This window comes from Barbatula barbatula, assembly GCF_947034865.1.
Source record: "Barbatula barbatula genome assembly, chromosome: 3".
Classification (NCBI taxonomy): Eukaryota; Metazoa; Chordata; class Actinopteri; order Cypriniformes; family Nemacheilidae; genus Barbatula; species Barbatula barbatula.
In genome coordinates, this window is record NC_136764.1 from 4420271 (window position 1) to 4445187 (window position 24917).

Sequence of the window (24917 nt, forward strand, 5' to 3'; positions counted from 1 at the left end):
TTATCGCTATGAATTGAAAACATAACTGTGTATGAAAATGTATCTGTAAGAAACTCGATCACACCCCCCAGATCATCGCCCCCTGCTGTTTTCAACAATCTTCATCTCCGGACTTTAAAAAAAAATCCAATCTTTTATATTTCCTTATGAAGACCTAATAAAGCCACATAAAATAATGCATCAGACCTTACTGAATCTGTGACGTAACCCCCTGCTTTATTGTCTTTTCTACCTTTCGATGTGTTTCATTAAAGTTCATTAATGAAAATAAATGATTGAGGAAAGGGTTGTTGCTTTGACTTAGATAAGTCACAGAGCAAAATTCCTTGTGTTGAATGAACAGGTTTTGTAATTTGGTATTAAGCCATAAACATGTTGTGGCCACAAATCTCTGGGGTCACATCACAGCAAAAGCAAGAAAAGCGTGTTTGTGTGTAATATTAAGTCTTGTGATGTTTGAGCTCCTCCTCCTCTACAGGTTACAGCAGGTGAAAGTAAAACTATTAGAGCAGGAGCCATTTTAAGAAGAAATATATAAATCGCACTAGGAGAGAAAATAAAGTGAGTATCACAAATCTCACCTGTTTAATCATTCACTTGTGTTTTCATGTGGACTGTGTTTGCTGTGTACTTTTATTTTAGAAGTTTATTGGTTCAAGAACCTGACATGTGGTGTTTTACTGTATATGTATATCCAGGAAGTGTGTTTCTAAACACTTGATTCAAGTGACTTGATTTGTTTTGCCAAATTATATGGTGCAAAAAATACACCACAGTCAAATGTGTTGGAAATGCTGTTGATGGATTTAAGGAAGTGTGTATTTCTGAGATGAGTTAACACACACAGTGTTTTGTTTGCAGGTAGATTAACTCTTCACATCACTGTTCACAATGAGTTTCTCCAGGATTAAAAAAAGGTGACAATTTAAAGAGTTTTATTTACAGATGTTAACGTTTTTACTACAATAAAAAATGGGTCTAAAGCTATGATAGTTTTGGTAAATATAGTATTGAGAGTGAAGCTGAATTTAGTTGTGTTACAGATGTCAGATGTTTTATAAAAAAGTTTTATAAAAAGCATGCCATTGTTGTTTTTGTTGAATTTGTGTTGTTGCCACAGTTAATAACTGATGTTTATCACATTACTGATATCTTGTTCTCTTTATATATGTTGCTTTAGTTTGACTGGTGGAGAATCTCCTAAACCCAGCTGTGTGTCCATGAAGAGTGATAGATCGATGGGTCGTCCGATTAACTTCAGTTCAGGAGACTGTGATGATCCAGATGTGAGGTGAGAACAGTCTGATGGTTTAGACGAGTAAATCACTTCTTCAGTCTTTTTTTCTCTGAGTTTGTGCTCAACAAATAATTACTTTTCTCATATGTTAACACACAAATGTACGGTTTCATTACAGTAACACAGCAGATGGATCCAAGTCCTTTAAAGGGAAGCACATGAATGCTGTTTTTCAGGTAGGTGTGTGTATGTGTTTTGGCCCTTCAAATGAACACAAATAAAGTTATTCAGAGCCGTTGAAAAATAGAGTTGCGTCACACTTTGATCAAACTTTTGCCGGATGGTCACATGGTTCATGGAGCTCTCAATACTTCCATACTCTCTCTGTTTGAATGGGTTAGTGGGAGAGATAGTGGTAGCAGCTCTATTAGTAGTGACTTTTAATAAATATCAACTCATTAAATGCACTGTTGATGTGTTATGTTGATTTCATTTATAGTAACATTTTGTCTGATATAATCAGTTTTGTGTGTTTAATTTGACTAGGAAGAAAGCATGTGCGCACACATTGCCTAGAAAACAGACATCAGTTTCACTCACCTCGTGCGGTTCATGTCCAGAATCTTTTAGCCCCAAATGCTGGGAACAAACAACACAGCTGAACTTCACGAACATTGTGCTTATACGTGATTATGAAGTGTTTCAATGTCTCAACCTGATTCATTGTAGTAAGAAATCAAGATTAGATTTCTTATATTCCATATTTGTTTAAAGATTATGAGGCCACGGGAATTAAAAAAGTAAATACCCAAAAAGAGAAATCAATTACAATTGAAATGGCAATATTCCATAAAAAGTAAGAATTGTGAATTAATTAATAAAACCTGTGTTTTCAGGAGCTTGAGCACAAACTCATCTCTCTGATGAAGAAAGAGCTGAAGATCTTCAAGAGTCTACTGAGTCCAGATTACCCATCATGCTCTGAGAGAGAAGATGAGGATGATGAAGATCAGATCAGAGTCAGAGAGATGTTTCTGAAGATCACACTGAACGTCCTGAGGAAGATGAAGCAGACAGACCTCGCTAACAAACTACAGACCAGTAAGAGCTCTCAGTCATGTGACTATGACATCACTTTACCTTCAGACGAACAGACACAGTGTCTGTATTTACTGATGATTATTAGTGAAAATACATTTACAGTTAATAAATCAACAGAATAGAACCATGAAGCTTTTTGTGTTCATCTAATGTCATGATCATCAACATCTTAAAACACTCTTAAGGTCAAATATAATAACAAATTAGGCATAAATATTCATTTGGTTTAATAAGCATAGAGAGCTTTACTATATTAAAATTATATTAAACAAGAAAAATTAATGTTTGTATTTTCATTGTACATACTGTAGAATTAAGGATTTTCCTAATTGTATACATGTCATTTTATTAATATTCTCTTTGTTTATCAGAATTGGCCCCTTTATACATGAAGAAACACAAATCCAGACTAAAAGAGAAATTCCAGAGAATGAATGAAGGAATCTCAAGTCAAGGAAGCTCAACACTTGTGAATGAGATCTACACAGAGCTGTACATCACAGAGGGAGGGAGTGAAGACATCAATAATGAACATGAGGTGAGACAGATTGAGACGGCATCCAGAAGATCAGAGACACAAGAAACACAAATCAAATGTAATGACATCTTTAAAGTCTCACCTGAACTAAACAAACCCATCAGAAGTGTGCTGACTAAAGGAGTCGCTGGAATTGGAAAAACAGTCTCTGTGCAGAAGTTCATTCTGGATTGGGCTGAAGAAAAAACAAATCAAGATCTTCACTTCATATTTCCACTTCCTTTCAGAGAACTGAATCTGATCAAACAGACAAATATCAGTCTGATGGATCTTCTTCATCAGTTCTTCACAGATACAACAGAACTGAGATCGACAGACTTTGATGATTATAAAGTTGTGTTTATCTTTGATGGTCTGGATGAGTGTCGTCTTCCTCTAGATTTCTCAAAGAATCCGAGTTTGTTTGATGACAGAGAATCAGCATCAGTGGATGTGCTGCTGACAAACCTCATCAAGGGGAATCTGCTTCCTTCTGCTCTGATCTGGATCACCTCTCGACCAGCAGCAGCCAATCAGATTCCTCCTGAGTGTGTTGATCTGATCACAGATGTACGAGGATTCAATGACCCTCAGAAGGACGAGTATTTCAGGAAGAGAATCAATGATGAGAGTCTGGCCGACAGAATCATCACACACATGAAATCATCCAGAAGTCTGTACATCATGTGTCACATCCCAGTCTTCTGCTGGATTTCAGCCACTGTTCTCCAGAGAATGTTGAGTGAAGCAGAGAGTCCAGCACAGATCCCCAAGACTCTCACTCACATGTTCACACACTTCCTGATGTTTCAGATCAAACTGAAGAGTCAGAAGTATGATGGGAAATGTGAGGTAGATCTTCAGCAGGCTAGAAAGAGTCTTGAGTCTCTGGGAAAACTGGCTTTTCAACAGCTGGAGAAAGGGAACCTGATCTTCTATGAGGAGGATCTGAGAGAGTGTGACATTGATGTCAGAGAAGCGTCAGTGTACTCAGGAGTTTGTACTCAGATCTTCAGAGAGGAGTTTGGACTGAACCTGGGGAAGGTGTTCAGCTTTGTGCATCTGAGCGTTCAGGAGTTTCTCGCTGCTTTGTTCAAGTTTCTGTCATTTCTTCAGCAAACATCAGAAAACTTCAGCGGATTGAGATCAAACATGAGTGATTTACTGAAGAGTGAAGTGGACAAGGCCTTACAGAGTGAGAACGGACACCTGGATCTTTACCTCAGATTTCTTCTGGGTCTCTCACTGAAGTCCACTCAGACAATCTTACGGGATCTGATGACACAGACAGGAAGAAGCTCTGACAGTAAACAGGAAATAGTCGAGTACATTAAGATGAAGATCAGAGAGAATCTCTCTCCAGAGAAATCCATCAATCTGTTTCACTGTCTGAATGAACTCAATGATCATTCTCTAGTGCAGGAAGTACAAACATATGTGAACAGAGGAGATGAGTCTAGTCTTACTGGAGTCCGTCTCTCTCCTGCTCAGTGGTCGGCTCTGGTGTTTGTGTTACTGAACTCAGAAGAGAAGCTGGATGAGTTTGATCTGAGGCAATATGATCCATCAGATGAAGGTCTTCTGAGGCTTCTGCCAGTGATCAAAGCATCCAGAACAGCTGAGTGAGTCATTTACCTGTAGTTCCCTTTCTGTCGGTCTCTCGATGTTGTGTCGACAGAATGGGGTTTGACTTGAGAACCTACCTTCTCTGACTGACTTGAACAGGCCAATGAAAATTGGCGAATGAAATTTGCATGCCGGACTCCGCCCCCGGATATCCGGGTATAAAAGGGAGCCGGCGTGCCGCATTCATTCACCTTTTGTTCTTCGGAGCCTTCGCATCCTGATACTGACGACTTCGCAGATACGCTCTACGTGTTGCTGGTCTTACGACGTGGTGCAGCGGATTGTCCCTTTTCCTGTGACTTCCCCTGGGCGTCTCGGCAACTTCCAAAGCGTCTCTCTAAAGAGCTTTTCAGGGCCTGGTGTAATTTCTTCAGCGCGGCATGTCCCACTGTGCTCGTGGGTGTGGCGCACTCATCGAGGAAGGGGACGGACACGATGTCTGCCTCAAGTGTCTGGGACTCCAGCACGCTGAGGCAGCATTTGTGGATACATCTTGCCCGCACTGCGGGCGGATGGTGATTCAGACGTTGCGGTCACGGGTAGCTGTGTTCTTCCGAGAATCAGCCGCCACCTCGAGCGCTTCCCTTCCTGCGGCAGCAGCGGCATCAGCCCTGCCGTCCTCTTCGGCGAGCACCGAGGGTGATCCGGGAATTACCGTGAGCCTCAATCCGTCAGCAACCGGCTCGCGGACCGTTCACGCCCCGCCTCGCTCGTCTGACCGTCCCGGAAAAGGCGGTACGCCGCCTTGTTCCTCCGTCACGTACTCGGACACGGGGCGTGACGATGATGAAATGTCGCTCGCAACATCGGAGGGCAACCACTTGGCATCCGACCCCGACGATTCCTTTGGAGCTTCCTCCTCCGGGGGTCGAGCTCAGGATGAAGCGGACGTCGAGATGTCAACCATGCTTTCCCGGGCCGCCGCGAGTATTGGGCTGCAGTGCACCGCACCGCCTCTTCCCCAACGCTCGCGGTTGGATACGTGGTATCTTGGGGCCGGCCGTGACTCTAAGCCACGGTCGGCACCGGTACCATTCTTCCCGGAAGTGCATGAGGAGCTCAGTCGGACCTGGAACGCCCCCTTCTCGGCGCGTGCACGTCAGACTAGCTCGGTCGCCCTGACTTCCCTCAATGACGGGGCAGCTAAGGGCTATGTCGACATCCCTCAGGTGGAACGTGCAGTCGCGGTGCACCTGTGCCCGCAGACAGCTGCCACCTGGAGAGATCGACCAAGGCTCCCTTCCAAGGCTTGTAAGTTTTCGGCATCGCTGGTGTCGAAGGCTTACAACGCTGCGGGTCAAGCTGCCTCGGCTCTTCACGCCATGGCCATCCTGCAGGTCCATCAGGCCAAGGCATTGAAAGAGTTGCACGATGGAAAGTCCGACCCGGGGCTTATGCAGGAACTTCGCACTGCCACTGACCTCGCTCTTCGGGCGACGAAGGTGACCGCGCGAGCCCTGGGTCGTACGATGTCCACACTAGTGGTCCAGGAGAGACACCTTTGGTTGAACCTTGCGCAGATGCGGGACGCTGAGAAGGTTCGCTTTCTCGACGCTCCCATCGCGCAGGGTGGGCTGTTTGGTGATACGGTCGAGGACTTCTCCCAGCAGTTTTCGACCGTAAAGAAGCAGACGGAGGCGATTAAACATATTACCTTCCCCCTCGCGACCCGGCCGCCTATCGTCCGTCGAGGTCCCGCGCGGCATCTGCTCCCCAGCAGCCCCGCCCCTCTCCGACTCGGACTCCGGCTCCAGCGCCCCCTGCACAGGCGGCCTCCCGGAGAAGGACGTCGAAGAGGAGAGCACCATCCCGTCACCAACCTCCGCAGAAGCAGAAGCGTTCCTGACGGGGTGAACCCAGGGAGATCGAGTTCACCGGGCCCGACCCAAGCAACTACATCGCTAGAGGGTCGGACTGGGACGGTGCCTGCCCCGTCCGAGCAACACCAGCCGGGCCCTTTTCAGGGCCTGGTGCCCACATTCTCACAAAAAGAGCTTTCTCTCTCCCTGGGTCTTTCTCACAGCCGCTCTCACCCTCCGCAGGACGGTGCTCGGCAACCCCACGTTGTGTTTCGGCGAGACACACGGTTGGGTGTAACTCTCAGTGGCCACCAGCACCCTCAGTCAGACGGTGCGGTGTGCCGCGATATCGCCCGACAGGCACCTCGGCAGAGCCGCTCTCCTCCCCGGGGTCCCCCCCACGGCGAGGGAGCCGTATTGCCAGCCATCGAACCACCCCCCACGGGGGCAATGAATCAGATCGAACCTTTGGTCCCCCTGTCTCGGTCCCTGGGAGCCTGGTTGGCTCTTCCCAGACCAGCATGGTGGATAGAGCGAACGATCCGTCTCGGCTATGCGATTCAGTTCGCCAAGCACCCACCCAAGTTTCGGGGCATCCTCTTCACCTCAGTGGGAGGGGTAGATGCTCCCGTGCTTCGGGCCGAGGTCGCTACCCTTCTGGCGAAGGGGGCGATCAAGCTCGTCCCTCTGGCCGAGATGTACTCCGGGTTTTACAGCCCGTATTTCATTGTCCCCAAGAAAAGTGGCGGGCTGCGCCCCATCTTGGACCTGCGTACCCTGAACAAGCACCTACACAAGCTGCCGTTCAGGATGCTAACGCAGAAGCGCATTCTGACGTCCGTCAGACGTCAGGATTGGTTCATGGCGATCGACCTGAAGGACGCGTACTTCCATGTGTCCATCCTCCCTCGTCACCGGCCGTTCCTACGGTTCTCTTTAGAGGGACAGGCATATCAGTATCGTGTCCTCCCATTTGGTCTGTCCCTGTCTCCTCGAGTCTTTACGAAGGTCGTGGAGGCCGCCCTCACTCCCCTCAGGGAGCAGGGGGTGAGCATACTCAACTATCTCGACGACTGGCTCATCTGGGCGCACTCGCGAGATCTGTTGTGTACACACAGGGACCTGGTGCTCCGGCACCTAGACCATTTGGGGTTGCAGGTCAACCGAGAGAAGAGCAAGCTCTCCACTGTGCAGAGCATCCTCTTCCTCGGTATGGAACTCGACTCTGTCTCCATGACTGCACGTCTTTCTTCCGAGCGTGCCCAGTCGTTGCTGACCTGCCTGAGGAGCTTCAGGCAGCAGCCAGCGGTCCCGCTGAAACTTTTCCAGAGGCTCCTGGGACACATGGCGTCCTCGGCGGGGATGGTCCCCCTCGGGTTGATGCACATGAGACCGCTACAGCACTGGCTACAGAGCAGAGTTCCTTGGAGTGTGTGGCACACCGGCAACAGGCGCGTCGCGATCACGCCCTTCTGCCGGCGCACCCTAACCCCATGGTCTTCAATGACCTTTCTGCGGACAGGGGTCCCTCTTGGGCAGGTTTCGAGGCGCGTCGTGGTGACGACAGACGTTTCCCTGCAGGGTTGGGGTGCTGTGTGCAACGGGCACGCAGTGTCGGGTCTCTGGACGGGTCTCTGGACGGGCCCCCGCCTGCGCTGGCATATCAATCGCCTAGAGTTGTTGGCGGTGCTGCTTGCACTGAGGAGGCTCCTTCCCCTCGTGCAGGACAAGCACGTGCTGGTCCGGTCGGACAGCACGACTGCCAAGGCATATATCAACCGACAGGGTGGTATTCGTTCACGGCAGCTATCGCAACTCGCCCGACGCCTCCTCCTGTGGAGCCAGCAGGTGACGAAGTCTCTGTTAGCCACTCACATCCCGGGCGACCTGAACCAGACGGCCGATGCGCTCTCTCGTCAGTCGACGCCCCGCGGAGCGCAGTCCAGCTCATTTGGGTGCAGTTCGGGCAGGCACAAGTGGACCTGTTCGCCTCCCTGGACACCACCCATTGCCCGCTTTGGTACTCCCTGACCGAGGCCCCCCTCGGCACGGATGCTTTTGCGCACAGCTGGCCGCGGGACAAGCGGAAGTACGCCTTCCCCCCAGTGAGCCTCATTGCACACGTCTTGTGCAAAGTCAGGGAAGAGGAGCATCAAGTGCAACATGTAGCGTCTTACTGGCCCAACCGGACTTGGTTCTCGGAGCTAATGCTCCTGACGACAACTCCCCCCTGGCCGATTCCCCTGACGAAGGACCTTCTTTCTCAGGGGAAGGGTGCGTTGTGGCATCCGAGACCAGACCTCTGAAACCTCCATGTCTGGCTCCTGGACGGGACGAGGAGATCCTGAGTGGTCTACCCCCAGCGGTGGTGGAAACCATTGTTCAGGCAAGGGCCCCGGCCACGAGGCGGTTATACGCATTTAAGTGGCGCCTCTTCTCGTCCTGGTGTTCTTCTCGTGGAGAAGACCCACGGATATGCTCAATCGGGAGCGTGCTGTCCTTCCTGCAGTCGAGACTCGAGAACAATCTCTCCCCTTCAACGCTGAAAGTGTATGTAGCCGCAATTGCCGCTCATCACGAACCAGTTAGTGGGAAGTCTCTGGGACAGCACGACCTGGTCATTAGGTTCCTGAGGGGCGTGAGAAGGCTGAATCCGGCCCGTCCGCGCTCCGTTCCCTCTTGGGACCTCAATGTGGTCCTGGCGGGCCCCAGAGGCCCCCCTTCGAGCCCCTCGGAGATGCCGCTCTTTCTCATCTCTCGATGAAGACGGCTCTCTTAGTGGCGCTCGCTTCCATCAAGAGGGTAGGGGACCTACAAGCATTTTCCGTGGCCACGGATTGCCTAGAGTTCGGGCCTGGTCAATCTCACGTTATCCTGAGACCCCGGCCTGGCTACGTGCCCAAAGTTCCCACCACTCCCTTTCGGGACCAGGTGGTGAACCTGCAGGCGCTCCCTCCTGGGGAGGAAGACCCAACCCCTTCCGTGTTGTGTCCAGTACGCGCGCTGCGCCTCTACTTGGGCCGCACGCAGAGCTTCAGGAGCTCTGAGCAGCTTTTTGTCTGTTTTGGAGGTCAGCACAAGGGGAGGGCTGTCTCCAAACAGAGGTTGGCGCACTGGATCGTGGACGCCATCACTATGGCTTACCGATCACAGGATCTCCCGTGCCCGCTTGCAGTGAGGGCACACTCCACCAGGGGTGTGGCCTCCTCGTGGGCACTGGCTCAGGGCGCCCCTCTGGCAGACGTATGTAGAGCTGCGGGTTGGGCAACGCCCAGCACCTTTGCGAGGTTCTACAGCCTCCGCGTGGAACCGGTATCAGCCAGAGTCTTACAAGACAACGCCAGGTAAGTCCGGCAGCCGGTGGGCGTACGCCTGCGATAGCGCCCCTCCATAGGTGAGACGCGGCGCTATCTAGCCTCCCCTCTTTCCCCCACGTGGGCGAAGAGTAGGCATTCCATCCATCACTAAGCACTCCTCGGCGGCTGGCCCGGCGGAGCAGCCCTGCCGCCCTTGGCCTGTTTCTGAGCTCTAGCAGTGACTCAAACAAGGCCTAGTGTTCCACACGTAGTAACCCCCCCACAGGGCGGTTCCGTCTGTTGTATTCTCATGAATGACCCTGGGCGAAGAGTAGGCATTCCATCCATCACTAAGCACTCCTCGGCGGCTGGCCCGGCGGAGCAGCCCTGCCGCCCTTGGCCTGTTTCTGAGCTCTAGCAGTGACTCAAACAAGGCCTAGTGTTCCACACGTAGTAACCCCCCCCACTGGGTCAGCTGTGGCCTAATGGTTAGAGCGTTGGGCTTGTGATCAGAAGGTTGCCGGTTCTAATCTCAGTGCCAGCAGGTCATGACTGAAGGGCCCTTGAGCAAGGCACCTTACCCCTGATTGCTCTGCAGTAATGTGCCACTGTATAAAACTACTTGTAAGTCGCTTTGGATAAAAGCGTCTGCCAAATGAATAAATGTAAATGTAAATGTAAATGAATGGAGCTCAAATCGATGGCCCATGACCTCTCCCAGGTGTACTTCACCTGCTCGTGACACCCTCTCGTGTCTGCATGTCTCCCACGTGCTCTCCCCTATCCGGTGAGACAGTGTGTGAATCTCCACTAGCTCCTCCCTGCGGTAGGAAGTGGTCTCCGTAGCGCATTCCCTCAGGGGGGAATGACGCTTCCCAGTGGCCCTTACGGTGCCGGGCGGCTTCTCGCTGTTAAGAGAACTAGGCCGCCCTCTGTGACGGCCGGTGGTAGGGGCTCCCATCTTTTTCAGAAAGCTCTGGACTCCTTCCCTTCCACTGGAAGGTTACAATTCATGCTAGCGCTCACGTCTGACACGCCCAGGCCAGTCAGCGTCGCTTCGCGAGGAATTGTGACGCGGCACAGCGCTGTGGCGTTTTCCGAGGAACCCCATTCTGTCGACACAACGTCGAGAGACCGACAGAAAGGGAACGTCCTTCATGCCACAACGCTGGCCGCCCGCTGCAGCAGTCGGGGCACGATCCTCAGGCTCCTCAGCACAAAAGGTGAATGAATGCGGCACGCCGTCTCCCTTTTATACCCGGATATCCGGGGGCGGAGTCCGGCATGCAAATTTCATTCGCCAATTTTCATTGCCCTGTTCAAGTCAGTCAGAGAAGGTAGGTTCTCAAGTCAAACCCCATTCTGTCGACACAACGTCTCGTTCCCTCCATCAGGGAACGGAGGCTACATACGTAACCGAGACGTTTATTCTCAACACTTAAAATACTGTTTTAATATCATCCACTTAATGCCATTTTGCTCTGAGTTTCAATAACAATAAGGTGCCAGTAATGTTTACAACAATTACTTATACTATACAGTCATGGCCAAAAGTGTTGGCAGTGACAAAAAATGTTGTGTTTAGTTTCTGCTTAAGATGTTGTGGTGTATATTCACGTTGTTTATAGATTATTGTATAGATTATTATTATTAAATAATCGCAAAAGATTCCCCAGCATGTCAGAGGTTAAGATAAACAAGGCTCAACACTGTAGATATTGACTATCTGCATCATTGTTTTTTCAAATTAAAGCCTTTAAAACCTGACATGCTTATCGTTGTTTTCAGTAGAGTCATTTTGGCGGTGACTGTACACTGTAATCACAGGTAGAATAAAATAAATATAAAAAAAAAATCAATTGACAGCAAAATAATAGTACACATTAATATTATATTCTACAGACTCGTGAACTGGTAACCATGAAGACCAGGTCAATGGCTGTTTTTTAGCTGTGCCATTTAAAATACAGGCTCCCTCGAAATCTTTGTTTTCAATTCAGTTCAATTCAATTTTATTTATATAGCGCTTTTCACAATTTGCATTATTCCAAAGCAGCTTTACAGGGGAAAAACGAAAAACCCAAGAAAGGGTAAAACACGCTACATGGTGTTTTATATAATAAATCCAATTATTCTAGTAAATAATATCTAATGTCAGCATCTCCTGGTGGTTTATTTAGCATGTTTGCATTAAGTGAATGCTTGGCTGTAAAGATGTGTTTTTAATATAGATTTAAATTTGGCGAGTGTGTCTCATCCTCGAATAATATCAGGAAGGCTTTTCCAGAGTTTAGGTGCTACGTATGAGAAAGCTCGACTCCCTTTGGTGGATTTAGTTATTCTAGGTATTATCAAAAGTCCTGCGTTTTGAGATCTTAGAGAGCGTGATGGGTTGTAGTGTGATAGAAGCTCTGTTAGGTAGGTAGGGGCTAAACCCTTTAAGGCTTTATAAGTGATTAAAAGAACTTTAAAGTCAATACGATACTTAATGGGTAGCCAGTGAAGGGTTGATAACATTGGGGTTATGTGATGGTATTTTCTGGACCTGGTTAGAACTCGGGCAGCTGCGTTCTGAACTAACTGTAGTTTGTTTATTGATGATGCAGGACAAACACTTAGTAGCGCATTACAGTAGTCAAGTCTTGAGGTCATAAATGCATGAATAAGCTTCTCCGCGTCAGCAACACACAGAATATTTCGTAACTCGGCAACAATTCTTAGGTGGAAAAAGGCTGTTTTTGTGACATTTGAGATGTGATTTAGAAATGACAGGTTGCTGTCTAATATAACGCATAGATCTTTTACTGTATTTGTTGGAGTAACAGTACATCCTCCAACTTGCAGTTTAAAATCAGAAATATTTGGTTTGCGTGTCTTTGGTACGATAAGTAATATTTCTGTTTTATTAGAATTTAAAAGAAGGAAGTTACAGGTCATCCAATGTTTTATCTCTTCAATGCACTCTGCCAATTTGGATAGCTGGGAGGAATCATCTGATCTTGATGAGATATATAGCTGAGTATCATCTGTATAGCAATGGAAGCTTATTCCATGTTTTTTAATAATGTTTCCGAGGGGAAGCATGTATATGGAGAACAGCACGGGTCCCAGAACCGATCCCTGAGGTAATCCATAGTTTACTTGCGTTAGATTGGATGATTCCCCATTTAAATGGACAAATTGATGGCTGTCTGATAAGTAAGATCTGAACCATTTTAGTGCCTGTCCCTCAATACCGGTATAATTGTGTAAGCGATCTAAAAGTATGTTATGGTCTACGGTATCGAACGCAGCACTCAGGTCAAGCAGGACCAGGAGTGAGATGTTACCTTTATCTGATGCTATAAGCAGGTCGTTTGTGATTTTAAACGAGCGCAGTTTCAGTGCTATGATGCGATCTAAAGCCTGACTGAAATTTTTCGTGCATGTCGTTATTTTGTAAGAAGGAGCTCAACTGAGTGCACACTACTTTTTCTAGTATTTTAGACAGGTATGGGAGATCACGAATGATTTCGATTTTCTCTGTAAAAAATTTCATGAATTCATTGCTACCAAGGTGCGGCGGAATAGCCAGGTCAGGTGGTGTCTGTTCATTTGTTAATTTAGCGACTGTGCTAAATAGAAACCTTGATTGTTTTTGTTGGTTTCTATGAGGTTACGAAGGTGCTCAGCCTTTGCTGCTTTTAGTGCCTTTTTAAAACAATTTGCACTCTCTTTCCACGCCATTTTAAAGACCTCTAATTCCGATTTTATCCATTTGCGCTCTAGTTTGCGAGTTTCTCTTTTAAGGGCGCAAGTGGTGCTATTGTACCATGGTGCAATATTTTTCTCATTAACCTTTTCGACTTCGTAGGTGCAACAGCTTCTAATGTATTAGAGAAACTGGTGCCCAATTTCCTGGTCATATAGTTTTGATCTCTAACTGTATCGACAGACTTTTCTGTGTGAAGCATTCATTCATCAATTATAAGACAGACACAGATTAATGCCAAACTTACATTACATGACAGCAGTTTAAAGGTATAGCTCCACTTTACATCCGTGCCTAAACATTCCTCTGTTGTCTGATATTGGTCACAAAACCAGACTTAACCAAACTATACCTAAACAACTTCACACAAACGTAAGTTTACTAAATCACTACTAATAATGCCCTCTCTGTTAAAATCTAAAACATTTGCTCAGTAACTTTAATAAAACTTAATGAGTGCAGCTGTAACGCATCAGAGTTGAACTGGTCCTCTCAGCTGAGTCTGGTTTCTCCATTTATTCATCCTTGGAGTTTTGGTTCATCACCACAGGGCCCTGTTGGCTTGCTCACTGGGAGACTGTTCAGTCAATTCTTTTCAATTGCTTTATAAGAATGGACTTGCTTGTTCCGCAATACCACTCCCTGTACAGTCTTCTACATCTGTGTGTGTTTTTCTCCTTTTAAGCTGCTTTGAAACAATGCACATTGTATAAAGCGGTATATAAAAAAAACGTTATTAAATTGAATGGATTTAGAGGAGGGTAACACACAATGTAATCTAGGGATTTTTTTTTACAACTATCTACTTGTCACGGTGTCGTGCCGGACGAGACAGATGCGGATCCAGGAATACAAAAACGGGTAACTTTTAATAAATCAAACAGACAGGTACACGTAACGCAAGACATTCAGACATTCAATAAACGACCCGGGACTAACAGAAACACAGAGTATAAAAAGTCTTCGGTGATGGCTGACAGGTGCGGGAAACGAGGTGATTACGGATGACGAACAGGTGCGGGATCGTGAGAAATGAAGTCCATAGGGAAAAAACAGGCAGGGAAACGGACGGGAGTGTTACAGAAGACCCCCCTCCCCAAAGGCGCGTCCTCGCGCCAACGAACCACCAGGGAGGGGGGGTGGGCAGCTGAGAGACTCGTGCAGGACATACAAACTAGGACGGGACAGGGAGTCTCTCAGCTGGCTTCCCCTGGCTTGGGGTCCGGAGGCTTGGGCTCGGGCTGTGGGTCCGGAGGCTTGGGCCCGGGCTGTGGGTCCGGAGGCTTGGAAAGTCAAGTCAAGTCAAGTCAGCTTTATTTATATAGCGCTTTTTACAATTTTCATTGTTACAAAGCAGCTGTACAAGAAAAAATGACTATAAGTAAAACATAAAAGGTTATGGAATTCAAAACACAGGTCAAATATCAGACACACAATAAATTCCTATATGCAGTGTTAATTAAATAAGACTACCAAATTCTAGCAGCCCCCCCGGCCAGGCAAAACAGTGCAAAACAGTATGCAAGGAAAGACTGGTGGGTGCCGGGCTCCCCGGATAGGCAATGTGCACCCCCCCAAAAAACATTTGGGTTGTCCCCTGGGGTTCCTTGGGCTCTGGAGAGAGCTTAGGGACGGGTACGGAGGCCTGGTGAGGCTCGGGCACGGGGGCCTGGTGAGGCTCGGGGACGGGTACGGAGGCCTGGTGAGGCTCGGGGACGGGTAAGGAGGCCTGGTGAGGCTCGGGCACGGGTACGGAGGCCTGGTGAGGCTCGGGCACGGGTACGGAGGCCTGGTGAGGCTCGGGCACGGGTACGGAGGCCTGGTGAGGCTCTGGCACGGGAGTGCATCGGGGCGCAGGCACGGGAGTGCATCGGGGCGCTGCCTCGGAACACCAGAGGGGACCCAACTCTCGGAGTGCCTCTGGTGCAATCAGGACCGGTAGCTGTGCCTGGGAAGGCCGGGGATTTTGACCCTCTTGGTCTTCCATATCCCGCTGCGGCGGAATCACGGAAGTGCACTAACGCTGCTTGCGCTGTAGTGCCCACCGACGTGGATGGCGCCGACGGGACTTCGTGGAGGAGTGGGGCGCAGTCCCGGAGTGAGTCAGAACGACCCCCACGCGGATGACCGGTACCGGACGTGAATCGCTCAAGCCACCGTCCAGCTCCTCAACGCGGTCCACGGATTCCTCCCCCGGGAGAACCTGACTGATCAGCTCCTCCAGGGGAAGGTCGTCCATGGACGGGAGCAGAACGGCGGCGAGCATGTCGTCGTCCAGACCGGTCAAAAACACACGGTTAAGTGTGGGACCGTCCCAACCCACCCGGTAACACACCCCAAGGAATTCCTCCACGTACCTCTCCAGTGGCCGTCTGTGACAGAAACACAGAGTATAAAAAGTCTTTGGTGATGGCAATGATGGCTGACAGGTGCGGGAACAAGTGATTACGAGAACGAACAGGTGCGGGATCGTGAGAAATGAAGTCCATAGGGAAAAAACAGGCAGGGAAACGGACGGGAGTGTTACACTACTTGACTCAACTAGAGACACACTGATTCAGAACCTTCAGAGGCAAATTTACAGGCCAGAGAGCTTCACCTGAATGACACCAGAAGTTAGTGAAGGACTCAGGAGTTTAATGGCCCAGACCATTGGGCTCCTTCCTTTGCTGCAGCAGTCTGACTCCCATCCACAAAACAAACAAACCCCAGTAATGAATCACACTCCTGAAATTGAGCATATGAAAGCTAAATATACACCTTCCATTGATTTATGGTTTATTAGGATAGGACAGTAGTTGGCTGAGATACAACTATTTTAATCTGAGGGTGCAAAAAAATAGATATTTGAGAAAATCACCTTTAAAGTTGTTACTCAGAGGTGCTGTATCAGGCCGTTGCTATGAAGAAACAGGATCGTTTTAATGCTCTCTATTGGCTTTCCGCCGCAATGACGCTGTGAAGCTGAAATTCTAAGCTTCACATAGAAACCAAACTTGAGTGGGTAAATCCCAAAGAGCGGGCAGCAGCGACTGAAGATTGTTGGTGTGCTACCAGATATTTTTGTAAGCAGTTTTGCTGCATCCACTCACAAAAATGTTTTTATATATTTACAGTATGAATTTTACAAAATGTCTTAATGGAACATGATCTTTACTTGATATCCTAATGATTTTTGACATTAAAGAAAAATCGATACTTTCGGGGCGCTGGCACGGGAGTGCATCGGGGCGCTGCCTCGGAACACCAGAGGGGACCCAACTCTCAGAGTGCCTCTGTTGCAATCAGGACCGGTAGCTGTGCCTGGGAAGGCCGGGGATTTTGACCCTCTTGGTCTTCCATATCCCGCTGCGGCGGAATCACGGAAGCGCACTAACGCTGCTTGCGCTGTAGTGCCCGCCGACGTGGATGGCGCCGACGGGACTTCGTGGAGGAGTGGGGCGCAGTCCCGGAGTGAGTCAGAACGACCCCCACGCGGATGACCGGTACCGGACGCGAACCGCTCAAGCCACCGTCCAGCTCCTCAACACGGTCCACGGATTCCTCCCCCGGGAGAACCTGACTGATCAGCTCCTCCAGGGGAAGGTCGTCCGTGTACGGGAGCAGAACGGCGGCGAGCATGTCGTCGTCCAGACCGGTCAAAAACACACGGTTAAGTGTGGGACCGTCCCAACCCAACCGGTAACACACCCCAAGGAATTCCTCCACGTACCTCTCCAGTGGCCGTCCGTCTTGCAGAAGACCCACGAGCTGGTCCACTGGAGAGATGTAGTATAATCCATCTTGGGGTCGTTTATTCTGTCACGGTGTCGTGCCGGACGAGACAGACGCGGATCCAGGAATACAAAAACGGGTAACTTTTAATAAATCAAACAGACAGGTACACGTAACGCAAGACATTCAGACATTCAATAAATGACCTGGGACTAACAGAAACACAGAGTATAAAAAGTCTTTGGTGATGGCAATGATGGCTGACAGGTGCGGGAAACGAGGTGATTACGGATGATGAACAGGTGCGGGATCGTGAGAAATGAAGTCCATAGGGAAAAAACAGGCAGGGAAACGGACGGGAGTGTTACATTACTTGACTCAACTAGAGACACACTGATTCAGAACCTTCAGAGGCAAATTTACAGGCCAGAGAGCTTCACCTGAATGACACCAGAAGTTAGTGAAGGACTCAGGAGTTTAATGGCCCAGATCATTGGGCTCCTTCCTTTGCTGCAGCAGTCTGACTCCCATCCACAAAAACAAACAAACCCCAGTAATGAATCACACTCCTGAAATTGAGCATATGAAAGCTAAATATACACCTTCCATTGATTTATGGTTTATTAGGATAGGACAATAGTTGGCTGAGATACAACTATTTTAATCTGAGGGTGCAAAAAAATAGATATTTGAGAAAATCACCTTTAAAGTTGTTACTCAGAGGTGCTGTATCAGGCCGTTGCTATGAAGAAACAGGATCGTTTTAATGCTCTCTATTGGCTTTCCGCCACAATGACGCTGTGAAGCTGAAATTCTAAGCTTCACATAGAAACCAAACTTGAGTGGGTAAATCCCAAAGAGCGGGCAGCAGCGACTGAAGATTGTTGGTGTGCTACCAGATATTTTTGTTAGCAGTTTTGCTGCATCCACTCACAAAAATGTTTTTATATATTTACAGTATGAATTTTACAAAATGTCTTAATGGAACATGATCTTTACTTGATATCCTAATGATTTTTGACATTAAAGAAAAATCGATACTTTTGACCCATACAGTCTTTTGTTTAACTATTGTCACAAATATTCCCGTCCTACTTAAGACAGGGTCACAACTAATAACATTTTGAATGTTTACAGAATTCCAGTGGCTGGATATGTTGAAAGATGATTTTATTTATTTAATTGATTATTAATAGCTTGTCATAGTTTTTTAGCAGGTGGAGAATTGCAGATATTGCCTTCCATCCATTTTCACTTTTTTGCTGTAGGTATTACTATATTTTAACTCACTGTTGTGTTGTTATTTCTCTTTCAGTCTGAGTGACTGTAATCTGACAGAGAAAAGTTGTTCATCACTGGCGTCAGTTCTCACATCAAACTCCTCAAGTCTGACAGAACTGAACCTGAGTCTCAATAAACTGAAAGATTCAGGAGTGAAGCTGCTCTCTGATGGACTGAAGAATACAAACTGTAAACTGAAGAAATTACAGTAAGTTACTTATAATAATATATTTGTTAATAAACAGTATTTCTAAAATAACAAGTGAAGTAACTTCCGGTCTGCGTTTGTTGATCGGTGCGCACTGGCTAATAATAGAACTATTTATACTTAATTTCATTTATATTTTAGTGTATGACACTAATTAAATAAACAATTTGTTAAATGGGTCGTTGTCATGTTTAAGTATATACTTGACAGACAAATAAAAAAATAAAACACACACTAACCCTTTCTTCTCTCAACAGGTAGTGCTCTAGCTTTTGTTGAAACTAACTTTGTATTAGCACCTATTGTACTATTGTTCTTTTATGACATATCGCTTGTGGCGCCCTGAACTCTTTGTAAGTCGCTTTGGATAAAAGCGTCTGATAAATGACTAAATGTAAATGTTAAGTTTAGCCAAATAATGGTTCTTCTTCTGGAAACACTGGCTAGACATACTTTTAACTTGCTAGTGTTGTGAAAAAAAACTATATAACCTACAGGTGAGGCAGAAAATCAAACTAAAGATTTGTTTAAGATCTTTTATTCTTTAAGGCCGTCTGACATACTGAGAGTTCTGCAGTGAGAAGACAAGATCTTTATACTCTGCTCTGATACAGACGGATATCACATCTACAGCAGACGTCTGTTACTAAAACATCCTAACAACCAATTCTAACTAACTCTATCAGAAACCAGACATTAGTTCATATAAAGAACATGATAGACAGACACCGTTTACACTTCTCTTATATGCAAGGAAATAGCAAACTTGTGCACGGAAATCAGCAAACATAAATGTTACTTTCTATTATCCTCCCAATAAAAAGAAATAAAAATAAGAATAACCGTCAGAAACTAAAGAATAAATCAAACTCCCATCATACTAGCTGATGTAGTTTACTTGTCATTTATTTTGTTTGTTTTCAGAAATAATCTGCAGGGACTTTATATTCTATGTGGATGTGTACCCGGAGTTAAGTTTGGGCCACAGAAGCGCACTGCACAGTAACTTTTGTTCATGTTGTTGCTTTGAAACAGTCTATAGAACCCATTATGAACAGATATTCTGACCCCACTGGATGCGGCATAATGCAAGAATAGAAACCATTAAGAACAACATATACAAAACAAAATGTGCATCACTTGAATGTGATGAACCTGTAGGTTATATTACATAGTTCATGTTTTGCTGAAAGTTGCAGTCACTCGTGTTACTGGACATTGTCAAGAGCTCATCGAAAATAAATGAAATCAACTTTTTTATTATATCTGAGTGTGAGATTATTAACATTATTATTTTAACTCACTGTTATCTTGTTATTTCTCTCTCAGTCTGAGTGGCTGTAATCTGACAGAGAAAAGTTGTTCATCACTGGCGTCAGTTCTCAGATCAAACTCCTCAAGTCTGACAGAACTGAACCTGAGTCACAATAATCTGAAGGATTCAAGAGTGAAGCTGCTCGCTGATGGACTGAAGAATACAAACTGTAAACTAGAGATATTACAGTAAGAAAATCCCAAACGTGTGTGTGTGTGTGTGTGTCCTAATGTAAATTCAGATTTGATGTGGTAGCAGTACTTGTTCTTAGATTAACTCATTCTCCTTGTATTATTATCATTTGTCAGTGTCTTTAAATAAAAGCATTTGTTAAATTAAGAAGTGCAGAAGTATTATATGGAAAGTTGCTTTGCATTTGCTGAAAGTTAAACATTACACAGTTTTGTTGTTTCACTGGACGTCTCACATGTTTTGCTGAAGGTTGCGGTCACTCGTGTTACTGGACATTCTCAAGAACTCATCGAAAAGGAATGAAAACAACTTTTTTATTATGTGTGAGTCCAACATTATTATTTTAACTCACTGTTATCTTGTTATTTCTCTTTCAGTCTGAGTGACTGTAATCTGACAGAGGAAAGTTGTTCATCACTGGCGTCAGTTCTCAGATCAAACTCCTCAAGTCTGACAGAACTGAACCTGAGTGAAAATAATCTGAAGGATTCAGGAGTGAAGCTGCTCTCTGATGGACTGAAGAATACAAACTGTAAACTGAAGACATTAAAGTAAGAAAATCCCAAGCGGTTGTGTGTGTCGTGATGTAAATTCAGATTTGATGTGGTAGCACTACTTGTTCTTAGATTAACTCATTCTCCTTGTATTATTATCATTTGTCAGTGTCTTTAAATAAAAGCATTTGTTAAATTAAGAAGTGCAGATGTATTATATGGAAAGTTGCGTTGCATTTGCTGAAAGTTAAACATTACACAGTTTTGTTGTTTCACTGGACGTCTCACATGTTTTGCTGAAGGTTACGGTCACTCGTGTTACTGGACATTCTCAAGAACTCATCGAAAATGAATGAAAACAACTTTTTTATTATGTGTGAGTCCAACATTATTATTTTAACACACTGTTATCTTGTTATTTCTCTTTCAGTCTGAGTGACTGTAATCTGACAGAGAAAAGTTGTTCATCACTGGCGTCAGTTCTCAGATCAAACTCCTCAAGTCTGACAGAACTGAACCTGAGTGAAAATAAACTGAAGGATTCAGGAGTGAAGCTGCTCTCTGATGGACTGAAGAATACAAACTGTAAACTGAAGACATTACAGTAAGAAAATCCTTAAAGCAATAAAGATAAACATGTGTTTGTGTAAATTGAACAGAGTTCACATAAAAAGCCCATGACTTCATCTCTCTTAGTGTAAAAATGCTTTCAATTCTAACTCTTAAAAAGCGCTCTCTATTTCTCTCTCATTTTGATATACTTCTCATAATAGTCACAACAGTTTCATTATAATTCATGACTTTATTTGCTGTGAGTGTGAAGTGTTTTCTTCTCTCTTCAGTCTGTCTCTCTGCAGTATTGGATCTGAAGGTTGTGTTGCTCTGACTTCAGCTCTGAGATCAAACCCCTCACATCTGACACAACTGGATCTGAGATATAATAATCCAGAAGATTCAGGAGTGAAGCTGCTCTCTGATCTACTGAAGGATCCACACTGTCAACTACAGACACTACAGTGAGTTATTCATTAGCTCATTATATGTATATATTTCAAATTATTAACAATTGCCATTAATTACAAATGTATTTCTTTGTGCTCACATTTGTCCTGTAGTGCTTTACTCTTATGTACATTCGGTGTGTTACAGTAGTAATACTTTATAAGGTTTAGTTTCTGCTTGTATTATTCTGATATGTATAATATTTTCTTTCTCTTCAATCTTTTACAGTATTCAGTCTCATCGATAACAGTCACAGAGACGGTGGCATTACCACAAAAGTGGCACAGGCGTGGCCTAAAAACACATTGTCACCCCAACGCTGCCCATGAAGTCACAGCTACTTGCTTATACTACAGATGTATGAACCCTGCAGCAGTCCATCAAGAAGAGTGTAGAGTGTACACTCTCAGTCCATCAAGAAGAGTGTAGAGTGTACGCTGGCGCGACTCGCTGCCGCTGCTCTCCGATTGTTTGTTTAATTTTGGGCTTTTTTTAACTTCAGTTTTTATTGAATTTTTTTTTTTTAACTGTTTATTGCCCTGTTGATATACTTTCACCGATTACTGCGTTCATACCAGCTAAATCTGGCTCCTTTTGACTGGCTCCTTTTTGACCAAAATGTGGCTCAGCAAGTGGGCGATACTCATGTGGATGGCTGCGCTACTCCTCACAAGTTCCTCGTCGGCTATGTTTCAATACTCGACTGCTGAGCTTCTCAAACTCTGCTTCAATCCGACTGCCTCAGCAGTTTTAAAATCGACGCTGCACCCTGGCCCGGAAAACGCTCGCTTACCTCGTCGGAGATATCTTCATCGTGGGTCTCGACGGAGTTTCAACATTGATGCTTCCACCTTAATCAACTCCTTCTGGTCTTCATCTCGCCGTCAACCGAGATCATCCAGCAGGAAGGTGGACCAGAGTGTGCTAACCAGTCTACCCAGGTCTGCTAATGCTAGCTCTGTTTCCCACAAGAACAACTTTAACGATCTCCACTTTGGATTATACAACATACGATCACTTTCGGGCAAAGGACCTTTTCTCCAGGATTTCATTAATGACCGCAAATATGACTTCTTTACTCTGACAGAGACTTGGCAGCAACCACATGACTTTTCCCAGTTGAACGAAGCAACTCCCCCCGGGTTTGTTTACAGTTGTAAACCCCGCGTTACAGGTCGCGGGGGAGGTCTCGCGATAATATATCGCGAGAGTTGGAAAGTCTCGGCTGTCTCTATGCCACTCTATCAGTCATTTGAGTCTCTTGTCATTAAACTAAATGGTCCATCCCCTATCATTGTAGCCACCGTGTATCATCCACCTAAACCAAATTCAGAATTCATTAATTAATTTTTAGCTTTTCTTACATTTATATCACCTCTTTCCCCTAATATCATTCTTCTTGGTGATTTTAACATCCATATTGATAATGACAATAACTACCTCACAAAAGACTTTAAATCATGCCTTGATAGTTTTGAATTGCAGCAGTTTATACATTTTCCTACCCATTCAAAGGGCCATATCTTGGATCTACTTTGCTGCTTTGGTGTCACTCCTTTTAATTGTACTGCTTATGACCTTCCCATTTCTGATCATAAACTTATTTCATTTAATGCTAAGGTGACACTGTTCAAAAAGAAACTGTTACGTCAAATTTCTTTCCGTAACATCAAGTCCATTGACCCAGCAGCTTTAAATTCTGGTATTGCCAATCTTCCTAATATCAACTTCACATCCTCCCCTGATGAACTACTCAGTCACTATGATTGTGGCCTACACCATCTCCTCGATACCTTGGCCCAAATAAAAACACGGTTTGTTTCCTTTTCCCAATCTGCACCCTGGTTTACTTCTGAACATCGCCAACTGAAAGCTAGAGGTCGCCAACTGGAACGCCTTTATAGAAAAACTGGTTTGCACATCCACAAACAAATGTTTTATACCCATTTACTTTCTTATAAAGATTCTCTTTCCACTGCAAAGTCTAACTACTATACAAATTTAATCAGTTTAGGCTCTGGTAACTCTCAAGCACTTTTTTCACTGGTGCATAAAACACTTCGTCCACCTGTTTCTCTACCACCTAATTTTTACTCCACTGACTCCTGTAATTCCATAATGAAATTTTTTACTACTAAAATTGATCATTTACATCAGCGGTTCCCAAACTTTTTTTCCTGCGCACCCCCTTCTATGTCCCAACAGGGTTGGCGCACCCCCAATCCCCACTTAAAAAAAAAACGCAACAAAGATTTGTTTTATCGCCATATAAAGACTCATGTTTAATCATGCGCAAAAAAACAAAACACGCATGACAATAACATCAACAAAATTTCAATATAATACAACAAAGCTACGCACAAGCTTCCACTTTTAAGAGGACGAGTGACAGACACAGGCTCAGTAACAGAAAGCACGGTTATTTTCAGCCGCGTAAAAGAAACATTGCAGCAATAGGCCAGGCCTATTAAATGACCGTGGAGCTAGCATCATCATCATCATAACACAACTGTTATGGAAATTAGAACGACGGTCTTCGACAATTGTGTGAGGCAGCCCCTTTCTCCCCACTCTGTAACTGAGTAGATATGACGCCCGTAATGCGTCTTTCGTAGACCCAACGCATGAATGAAACTGCATTTTTTTTTGGCTTTTCTGTAACTCCTCCAACTTTGCTTTAAAAAATGTAAGGGGCTTTTGGCTTAAATTGCCATGTTTCGTGTGCAGATGACGACGGAGATAAGACGGCTTCAGACAGCTGTTTGCTAGAACTTCACTGCACAACACGCACTGAGGCTTCGGGCAATCTGTATCGCCGATCCAAGTGAAGCCCAGACTCAGATAATTGTCATCATATTTCCTTTTTTTTTCCCTGTCTGGTGTTCACCCTCATCACCTCTTTATTGCCATCTCCTTCCCTCCTCTTCGGTTTCCTGCGGCGCATCTTCTGACTCCCGCTCATTTTCTTTCTCTATTCTCTCCGTCTCTGTTGCCTCCAAATCCTCACTCTCTCTTGGTCCCTCTCCTCCTTCGTGACTGACAACTTCATAAGACGTCCTACTTGACAGTTTCCCTGATTTCAGCCAGTTAAGCATATTTATAATATGGAATGAATGAAACGAGTTGGCAGCATATAGCCTAGCGGCTGCAGTGCATGAAAGAAGAGCAGTGTAGAAACGTAGAAGAAGACAGCTGCAGTCTTCTTCTACGTTTCTATCAAAAACTAATAAATTATAGTTTTTTATTTAAAATAAAAGCGATTACAAAGGAAATGTTTACTGTTCATGTTTTTTTATTGTATGGAAAAATCCCACTTAAAAAAACAGATCGCCATTACATTTTTCCTCTCGCGCACCCCCTGGTGGCAGCTCGCGTACCCCTGGG

General features: G+C 45.6%; 1 protein-coding gene across 1 annotated transcript; it reads left to right on the forward strand.

Moving 5' to 3' along the window:
* Nucleotides 1-481: 481 nt before the first annotated feature.
* LOC306891767 (NLR family CARD domain-containing protein 3-like) lies at nucleotides 482-23764 on the forward strand. Its single transcript, XM_079452285.1, has 12 exons — nucleotides 482-561; nucleotides 862-917; nucleotides 1181-1291; nucleotides 1416-1473; nucleotides 2134-2338; nucleotides 2710-4477; nucleotides 18357-18530; nucleotides 19860-20033; nucleotides 20415-20588; nucleotides 20962-21135; nucleotides 21374-21547; nucleotides 21762-23764. The coding sequence occupies exons 2-12, from the start codon at nucleotides 892-894 to the stop codon at nucleotides 21778-21780; spliced, it is 3057 nt and encodes a 1018-aa protein (XP_079308411.1). The 5' UTR covers nucleotides 482-561; nucleotides 862-891; the 3' UTR covers nucleotides 21781-23764.
* The last annotated feature ends 1153 nt before the right edge of the window (nucleotides 23765-24917 follow it).

What these genes read in the sequence shown, in the direction of transcription:
- LOC306891767 (XM_079452285.1), top strand. Translation starts at nt 892, where the DNA reads ATGAGTTTCTCCAGGATTAAAAAAAG. An exon ending in TTCTCCAGGATTAAAAAAAG is followed by an intron (nt 918 to 1,180) that starts GTGACAATTTAA and finishes ATGTTGCTTTAG; the next exon opens with TTTGACTGGTGGAGAATCTC. An exon ending in TGTGATGATCCAGATGTGAG is followed by an intron (nt 1,292 to 1,415) that starts GTGAGAACAGTC and finishes GTTTCATTACAG; the next exon opens with TAACACAGCAGATGGATCCA.